Source organism: Lolium rigidum, chromosome 7 (assembly GCF_022539505.1).
Source record: "Lolium rigidum isolate FL_2022 chromosome 7, APGP_CSIRO_Lrig_0.1, whole genome shotgun sequence".
Classification (NCBI taxonomy): Eukaryota; Viridiplantae; Streptophyta; class Magnoliopsida; order Poales; family Poaceae; genus Lolium; species Lolium rigidum.
The window spans coordinates 60561520-60571166 of record NC_061514.1 but is presented as its reverse complement, the minus strand read 5'-3'; the positions used below and the strand labels follow the sequence as shown (position 1 = coordinate 60571166).

The 9647-nt window shown below is 45.8% G+C and overlaps 1 protein-coding gene across 5 annotated transcripts; it reads left to right on the top strand.

The window, feature by feature from the left end:
* Window positions 1–1297: 1297 nt before the first annotated feature.
* On the top strand, window positions 1298–9418 carry LOC124671274. 5 transcript variants are annotated; one of them, XM_047207668.1, is made up of 6 exons: window positions 1298–2106; window positions 2816–3055; window positions 6716–6832; window positions 6944–6983; window positions 7085–7200; window positions 7315–9418. In XM_047207668.1, the coding sequence occupies exons 2-6, from the start codon at window positions 2924–2926 to the stop codon at window positions 9205–9207; spliced, it is 2298 nt and encodes a 765-aa protein (XP_047063624.1). In that variant the 5' UTR covers window positions 1298–2106; window positions 2816–2923; the 3' UTR covers window positions 9208–9418. The 5 variants fall into 5 exon arrangements, with proteins under 5 accessions (XP_047063624.1, XP_047063623.1, XP_047063621.1 ...); XM_047207667.1 differs by having other exon boundaries at window positions 2197–3055; XM_047207665.1 differs by having other exon boundaries at window positions 1298–2128.
* The last annotated feature ends 229 nt before the right edge of the window (window positions 9419–9647 follow it).

Sequence of the window (9647 nt, the reverse complement as noted above, 5' to 3'; positions counted from 1 at the left end):
AGGAGATATATGGGTTACACTCTAGGGCAAAACGGTTGCGGTATTATTTCAGCGAAGATGGTTCTCTTGTTGTTGCATATTAAGCGACTTCTTGCTCAACTAACACGGAAACCTCAAACAGTGGGCATTCGTGTTCGGTGCCGCCAGATATTTTTGTCTAATAAGTTAGATATGCTGGTAGTGTTTTGATGTTTAGTGCGGCTGGTATCCTCTCGGTAGGTATTGCACCATGCTGAGCGAGTTGTAGATGGTTGTCGTGTTTCCCATGCTTGAGGTGTCATCGTTTGGAATGGACCGGTGCTCGTCTACTAATGCAAATGGGCTTATGATGTATTCGATTATCCGGGAGTGTTTAGGTTGCATGGTAGGCCATTTATTTTCAGCTGAATTATCTGGGTGATGTTGCATTCCATTGTGGCGAAGCTGGGTGTCCGTTGGAAGAGCCTTGGTGTGGTGTTTCTATCTTTATCAATTGGCTAAAGTGGAGGGCTAGTACGGTGTATAGTAAGGCTGATGGTTGAGGCTGATAAAAGTGGAGGAGGTATTGTCTTGGTTTCAGTAGTTCTGCGCGCGCGGTGATATCGGCAAGGGTGGGCAAGTATTATTCACCGCCTACGATGAAAACGATGTCAGAAGAGTATTTTTCGAGAGTTGAGGTGTCAAATAGTTTGGGGTGGATGTAGCACTCGACGGAGGAAGCGAAGTAGAGAGAAAAGCAACCACTTATATCGTTCGGTGGTGGGATTTATCGGCACCGTTTAGCTTCCTTTGACCGTATCGTGAGATGGAACCGGGAAACCGATGATTGAAAGGGAATAAAGGAGAGAGAATGAGGTGAAGAAGCTAGCGTAACCAAATTGCAACCGGAAAACTATTGGTTATTAGAGTTTTAGCATGCAAAACAAAATAGAATACGAAGCATGGCATCGCAGATCTACCGTGGCCGAGTGCTCATCTATAGTAAAATCTGGGAAAATAAACAATGCCTAAAATATTGTGGTTTTAGCAAAGAGGTTTAGCTTTTGTATAAGTAAAATTTGTTACATTTTTTCCCAGGATGTGCCAAAGGGTTGGCAAAGGCTATTTTTCATAATTTACACAATAAGCAAGGAGTACTTCACTTTTTTTAATTTGATCTGGAACCCAGTACTTCACATGTTGATGACACTAACTGGCGTAGGGTAGCACAAACGAGTTCGAAAGGAGGAAAAAGCAGGATGGGTCGGTGTGAAAAAAAAAATCGAAGCCAACACAACACAGCACACGCGTACGGGCTAGCTCCCCTCTCTCCCCTCGTAGTATCGTTCATCCCGAAGTACCAATCCCCTTTCTCTTGCTTTCTCTGTCGAGCTTTGCGGTGGCGCTGCCCTCGATTTGATGATGTCGTAGGCTCGTAGCCAAATTGCTAGAGCTGCCCTCGATTTGATGATGTCGTAGGCTCGTAGCCAAATTGCTAGAGCTGCCCTCGATTTGATGATGTCGTAGGCTCGTAGCCAAATTGCTAGAGCTGCCCTCGATTTGATGATGTCGTAGGCTCGTAGCCAAATTGCTAGAGCTGCCCTCGATTTGATGATGTCGTAGGCTCGTAGCCAAATTGCTAGAGCTGCCCTCGATTTGATGATGTCGTAGGCTCGTAGCCAAATTGCTAGAGCTGCCCTGTAATTGGCTCCGCTCCGCCGGCACCCCAGAGTTGCCTCCACAAAGCCTGCCGCGCCATCCCGTCGCCTAATCCGAGCAGGACGGGAAAGGTCCGTGCTAGCTGGAGTGAAAGGCGCTGGAGAAGTCAGGGCAAGCCGACGGTTAGGATTCACGGCCTGCAGCCTTCGGTCGAAGCAAAGCGGCCACACAACCGGTGCCGGTGGGGCTGCGCAGCGCCAGAAGCTAAGGATCTGTTCCATCAGCGGCGGTCGGACGAAGGCGGCAGAGCACCTGGCGGTGCAGCGGAACACCGGATGCAGCTTGATCCAGCACAGTTGCATGCATCCTTGCGGCGGTAACGGCGACTCCTTTCATCTTGCCGCCGATGGGCCGAATGTTGGAAGAGAGTCGGCGTGACCACAACTGTCTCGCGAGCCGGGATTGCCACAGCACCACCAGTCGTATGGGGTGAGCAAGGGAAGATTTTATGGTACACGTCCCGTCCTGTTTCACTTCCTTCTCCATCTTGTGCTTGATTTAGCTTCGGTGTTGGCCCAGAATGCATTGCATTGAAATATCTTTAGCAATTTCTGGATGCCAAGCTGCAGCTGCCGTTTGGTTGTGGGAATCCTTTTACCTTGCATGATTTGGTTACTTCTTAGTACCCACCGACTAACAAAGAAGGTAATGTTGGGTTGTCAGATTTGGCTATCTTTACTGTATTAGTACGATACCATAACTTGTTAAGGCTAAGGTCATGAGCTTGTGGCTGTCTGCTATCACAGAAAGATTTGATGGAGTTGATTTATGTTCGTATATTATTTATTTAGAAGCTGAGAAAGGAAGTTCGTAATAAAACCAAAATACAATCTAAAATGGTGCATGTTAATTATCTTATCTGGTTGATAAACTATTGTCCACAATTTTGCATTCTGGAGTATATATGCATGCAGATGTGGACAGGTAGTTAAGTAATCATGTTCATATTCTAAATTCATAGTTATTACATCTATCATAGGTCAACTTTCTTTGCCTAACTTTTTTCTAAATTAATTGTAGCGGCTGTTGAAGTTATTTATATAAGTTAGGTACTATTTTATTTTACGAAACATAGCTAACCCTGCCCCATAAGGGAATTTTCTTTTATTATCTTACCAATTTTGTTTACATGTTGTAGCTATGCAAGTGCAGTTGGCACACTGAGTTGCAGGTGTGCCTTCTGTGATTTAAGGCAGTAATTCAGAAGAATTCAGAAGAAAACTAAGAAGAAACTATAGGCCCTAAGATGAATTGGAAAGAAGCGAAAAATGGAAAATTAAGCTACAGGAGCACTCATGGACACAGGGAGGAGCACTGTTTAGTGGCAAATGAAAAGAAGGCAAGCGTCAGCAGGCATAGATTGACTCGTCAGTGGCTGGTATGTTATATTTTCCCCTAGTGTCCCAAGAGCTTTGCTTCTGTCATTATAATTACCGCTGACTGCTGAGCAAAGGCTAGAGAGACAGAACAGTAGTAATACCCTGAAGTATACAGTCATCTTGTTCACTCCGGTGAAACCACTTGTTAGTACTGTAGTTGGTAGGTGAAATTCGAAGAGATTGAAGTAGAATAAACAACACAAATGCAACAACGTGATGGGAACCTGTAAGTACCAGTTGCAAAAGCATCGAGTTAAAACAATGCATTATCCAGATGGAAGTGTTCCATTCGGAATTGCAACGTAAAAACAGGAAAAAGTAAGGCAACTCTTGACACATCCATCCATTGCAAATTAAATATGCACAATTATATGCAGTACAAATGATACAGCTAGGGAAGGCAGCCGCCAGGACGCTGCCTTACAATGTACATAAAACTAAGCAATGGCCATATGCCCTTCCCATGCAAACGAAATTTGTTAGGTCACTTTAGCTCTCGTAGATAGCCTGAGAACCGAGTAACCATAACCGTGAGCTGCCGATTTCTTGACTTGAGCCCTCCAACATGATCCTGGTCCTCCAATTAAATTTAAGCATTCAGACATCAGCCTGTGCAGCTTAATAGAAACAACCAAGCAAAGTAGGATCCGGGATACTTAAACGGGAAGAGGGCTATCTAGGATAGCATTAACATATATTAACAAATCGAGAAGTGTATGCTTCAGAATCAGCATAATCATCCTAACAACCAGAACAATAAACTGAAATGTGAAATTACCAGTCAAAACGAAATACAATGGTTTGCATGTAAAAAGGGTTACAAATAATAGCATATATGACCGTAACTGGCACGATAATCCTTGGCAATAAAGATATGTTCAAAATCCCCAAATTGTGTAAGTAAAGCAAAGTAAATGATACAGTCATTGTTGATCAGTTATACCAAATCCAGCTTTCATTGAATTACAATGGTGGGGTGCGGATAACACGCGAAAGAACCTATTAAGTGCCAACTACAAAAATAATATACATTTATGCATGGTAACTTATATATCCAAGGATGAACACAATATGATGGGGTCCTTAAAAAAATATGACATACATGTAGGAGTCATACGTAGAAACCTGCAAAGCTGACATTAGTTAATTGTGGAGAAGACAATACGCTCAACGGAGGAAAACTCCATAAATTTGTAATAAGACCTGCAGGAAGTAAGTATTTTTCCAGCATCAAATGGATATAAACAGAAGAACATATGCATGAAAAAAGTACACAATCCCATGTCACAAACGTATGATCAAAATTTCCGAGGATAAAATAATCTTTTGTCGATTAAGGTACCCCAAAAAACTCAAATCAAGCAGTTGCGATTTTTCAGTGGAAAATGAACTGAAAAATGAACAGGATGCATACATAAACATGAAAGAAGAAAATGTCGTTTTAATGCTGACGGCCACAATCACTGCAGTTAGACTTCTAAACGCATGCCGTACAACTATTCAAACAAAAAGAAAGGTCAGCTCATGTTATAATATACGAAGGCAAAAGGCGGACTGGAAAGATACCTCTATGTATGTTGCCATTGCACTTTCACAGTTGAGGTAAAATATTTTTCCATAATTCTGCATCAGGACTTGAACTTTTGCTTACACACATAACCCATCAAATGAGTTGTATCCAGCTCGATACATTTTTCTGTATCTTCCAGACCTTCAAGAAGAGCCCCCGGGGAGATATGACATTGGACTCTGTTTCTAGAAGTCTGGATTGTTAATCATAAAAACATCAAAGATAATGTGGTTTCCTTGAGATGGGCAGAACCAGTACCAAACTAAAAGACCCTTAGTGAACATCAACAGCTTGGCATAGTGGAGAAAAAATTGGAAATACTGCATTCTGAACATGTAATAAGCAATAAACACCATCTACAACATTGTCATGACTCACTCTTTTGTAGACAAATTTCCTTTCTCCATTTAGGCATAAACACAAACAGCTGCAAGGCACTGTGTGCAACTCCTACACAAAACACGATGGTAGAAAAAGAGAGATATGTAGGAACAAATAACTGTACCACCGGTTAGAACCTGTGCTCGCTTATCTCTTTGTGTTTTCCTAGGCGGTAATGTCGCTTGCTAGCTGCAAGGAGAAGATGCATTGGGCAACAAACTCAATGGACATGAGCCAGAAGCACATGAACGACCCAAGAAAATTAGGTTCCTCACCAGCCAAATAAACCGACCATCCAGCCAGCTCACAGCAGCAAGGCACCCTCGGATAGCCACCTCTCCGTCCTCGCGGCCAGCCGGTGCTGCTGGTTGGCTTGTCTGCGGAGTGGCCAGCGCGCCCTCCATCCTCTTCCTGGACACCGTTACGCAACGTCGGTGTTGCCCACAAAGTGGTTCGCTCCTCCATCGTCGCCAATCAATGCTGATGAAAGAAAGAGAATAAGAAGCAACAAAAGAAATAAAAGGAAGGAAAAACAGGGAAGAAGAATGGTGTACACAGGGGAAACCCCCTCACCTGGGGTGACAGATTCAATCGGGCGGACGGCAAATTGTGCGCCTTGTTCTATTTGCTGCACGGATGATCCAACATAATGGATTTGCCCCCGGAGCACACCATACCGCGACCAGCAACCTCCCACGCCGCATCTAAATCATGTAGGTCATTAGCGCGCCTGCATGCCGCATCCATCAAGATAAAAGGATGTTGCACATCGGAGAAATTAAGTTAAGAAGAGGGAGGGGAAGATGTAGGCGAGGTCATGTGTACCCTAGGAGTACCCTAGGAAACGGGAGATGGGGAGCTTCGGATCGATCTCGTCCTGGTCGTACCGTCTGTCTCGAGCGAGGAACTGTGGGGATGGGCGTCGGGGTCTTACTTCGGAGGAGAAAGTGGTCGGCCCGTGGAGGTGTCATGGTCCGGAGAGGAATGGAGGAGGAGGAGGAGCATGGCGGGCGGCTTCGGTTTCTCAGCCGGCTGCGCGAGGCCACTCGGGGCTAGGATGCGGGAGGTGAGTCGTAAGGTGTGGACGTGGAGAAAGTAGAGATTTAACCAGGAACGCCTAGAAATATCTTTTAAGCGGTGGCCTATCTAGAAACTGCCACGTTTCTCAAAACAAATTCACGTTACCCAAACAGGACCGAACTTCACGCAAAGACTGGGAGATTACCATATCATGCACAGCCGGTGAAGACCGACAAAACCGGAGATCCAAGGTAAACAGCAGGAAAGAAATAGAATGTAACCGGCCCATAAATGGTGGATCCACCGGCTGGCTCCCGGTAAATAGGAATTGCATGAACAAAAAGAAAGGAAAGAAACCCAAACAAACTCCTGCATGTACAGGAACCACCCAGCGTGAACAGTGAAAAATCCTATCGTGTGTAAATCTGATTGGATGAAACGAAGGGAGTAACAGTACCCAAAGTCCTATCCTTACGGCAAAGGGGGTTAGCTTTTATATAGTGTATAATAATGGTACGTTCTTTTGGCACTCTAGAGAAAAAAAAGCTTACTGAACTGTTACGTGCGATCCATTTATTTCTAGCCTGCCAGCCTTCGCGGGTAAAGCAAAAAGTCGAAATTTGCTTTCGCTAATCGCGCGCGCTCCCTCTCATTTTTCCCGGGCACTTCGAATCTCGACTTTGAGAAGCCAAACGAAACCAGAGGTTCTTCCTCGCGGAGCCGCCCGTCGCTCCCCTCCCCCTACCCGGCATCCCCCGCCGCTGCCATGGCTGGCCTCCCCGACGACTCCGCCCGGCAAAGCCAGGTACGCTTCGTGGCTCCTCCTATCTCCGAGCAGGCGAGCAGGGCGCCTTTACCTCTCCCCGGCCCAATCAGTCCTCCGGGACACACTGACTCGATCTGGATGTTCTTACAGGCTCACGGGCGCGGCTCGGAGCCCCTTTCGTTCCCTTCTCGTGAGTTTCCCCTCTTACCGTCCTGACGAATTTTAGCCGCTGCTGTTCCGCCGATTTTAGATCTCTGACGCGTGCTAATGTCATTTTCGGTGTTTCGTCAGAGCCGCCGGACATCAGGAACTGGTTCTCGAGTTACAAGTACGAGTCGCCGGAGGTCCCCGAGCTGGATGCAGTTCTTGGTGGCAACGACGGCAGCGAGACCCAAGACCCATTAGAGGTGAATATTTTCTCATCTGTATCTACTAAATCGTAATCAAACTGTTCGTATCTTTGTACCTTGTCCCACGTATGTTCTTACCAATTAGAGTGCTGTGTGTATGCTGTTATCCAGAATCGGCTACCTGCGCATTCACTTCTGAAAGACACCAGTCAAGATGACGGCACTGCTTTGAAGGGGGGTTGTTTTGGGAGCCGATCTGAGCATGGTGAGGTTTCTGCTACAAGAGATATCCTTCAGCTTGGTAGGAGCACAGTGGAACAGGGCACAAAAAGGAAGCGAAGCCTACGGGAGTTGTTTGGGGCAGGTTTTCTGGATGACCGTGATGAAGCTGCTCAAACTGAAAATGCAGGGGTGTCAGTTTTGCACAGAAGTGCGGTGGATCATATGTGCAATTTCAACTGGATCGGCTTACAGAATAGACAGCACAGCCACGGCGGCGCAGCTGAACACAACGAGCTGCTGGTGGATAGCGATAGCACCATCATTGCTGAAACTCAAGAAAACCCCAGAGGAGGTCAGGAGACCGACCATCGTAAATGGCCAGTTAATTGTGGTGGTACTTTGAACTGGGTAGGCTTACGAGATAGAAAGCGCAACTACGAAGGCGCAGTTGAACACAGCGAGCTGCTGGCGGATAGTGACAGCACCATCATAGCTGAAACTCAAGGAAACCCCCAAGCAGGTCAGGAGACGGACCACAACAATGTGCGAGTTAATTGTGCTGTTAACTTCAACTGGATAGGCTTGCAAAATACAACGCGCAACTTTGAAGGTGCAGTTGGAGACAGCGAGCTGCTGGCGGATAGTGACAGAACCATCATAGCTGAAACTCAAGAAAATTTCCAAGCAGGTCAGGAGATGGACCAAAACAAAGGGCGAGTTAATTGTGCTGTTAACTTCAACTGGATAGGCTTAAGAAATAGAACTCACAACTTTGAAGGTGCCGTTGAACACAGCGAGCTGCTGGCGGATAGTGACGGCACTATTATAGCTGAAACTCAAGAAACCTCCCCAGGTGGTCAGGTGAGCAACCACAGCAAACGCCTAGTTAATTTTGGTGGTACTAGTTTAGCTGATATTGAAGAAGGTTTCCTAGAAGAAGGTATTGAGCACAGCAACCTGCCAGTTAATTCTCATAGCAAAGGACTAGCAGATGTTGAGAAACCTAAACGAAATCTGCGGGATTTGTTTGGGGCAGGATTTTTTGATGACCCTGACAAAGCTAACGACTCTGAAACTCACCTGGAGTCTGCTGTACAGAGAAATACAGTGCAGCCTCTGTCAAAAAGCAATGCTGTACGCTTACCTCATATAAAACACGTCCATGAAAGCACAGCCGGATACAGCGAGTTACTGGTGAATTGCGACGTTGTCAGTTTGGGTAAAACTCAAGATCTCCCAGGAGGTCAGGTGATCGAACACAATGGACTGCCAGTTAACTGTGGTGCTACAGGTTTATCAGCAGATACTGAAGGTTTCCTTGAAGATGGCATTGAACACAGCAAACTGCCAGCTAATTCTGATAGTACAGGTGCAGCTGATATTGAGAAAACTGGCATCAAACACCTCATACTGCATGCTAATCATAGTGGTATCTGTTCGGCTCTCACTGAAGAAAGGTCTGGTGGAGATGAAACCAACTGCGCAAAGTCTACTCTGAATCATAGGAAAGCAGAAGCAACGGTTGCAACAGATGGTTTCATTGCCATCGGGAAAAAGCTGAAGTCTATAGAGGAATGCAGGGTAAACAAAATCCCTAAGCCCTCAAGGGCACGAGAGATGGTGACTTTGCAAGAGAACCGTGGAATTTTGGGGACTCAGAATGCTTCAGCCCGAGATCACACAAGAAGCCCCTTATCAGATACGACTAATCTTTCAGAAGTTGCAGGAGCCCCAGAACCAGAGATCACCGGGAAATGGAAGTGCCCTCGCAAAGGCAAGCCCTACGTTGCCCCTCCAATGAAACAGCTGCGGTTGGAACAATGGGTGCGCAGAACGAACTAATATTTTTACATTGTTAGTTTTATCAAGGAGACTTTGCATCAGGGCAAAGCCTGCAGTGCTTGCCTGACCAATTAGTTGCCATGTTCCGCCTTTGGAGTTCGATCAGAACCTGCCGCTAGCCTGCTACATTCATCTCTCGTGATATCTGCAGCTGACTGAATGTAGACAAACTGAGAAACCTTGTAATGCGTGTTTCAGTTGCCATTTATCTCGTACTACCTGTTATACAGCCTTCAAAGTTGCACGACATAATCTGTTGCTCCCACCATGATTGATTTGTTGTTTGTCATTCACCCCGTTTGGTTGCAGTAGTTAGGCTAGGAATTGTTGGAATTTACGGGCTTTTGGCCTATAGAAATAGTAGATTGCTGAAAATATCGTGCAAAGTTCATATGGAGTGTAGGAGAGTTGCGACCACCTTGTAAGGGCTCTCTTTTTCA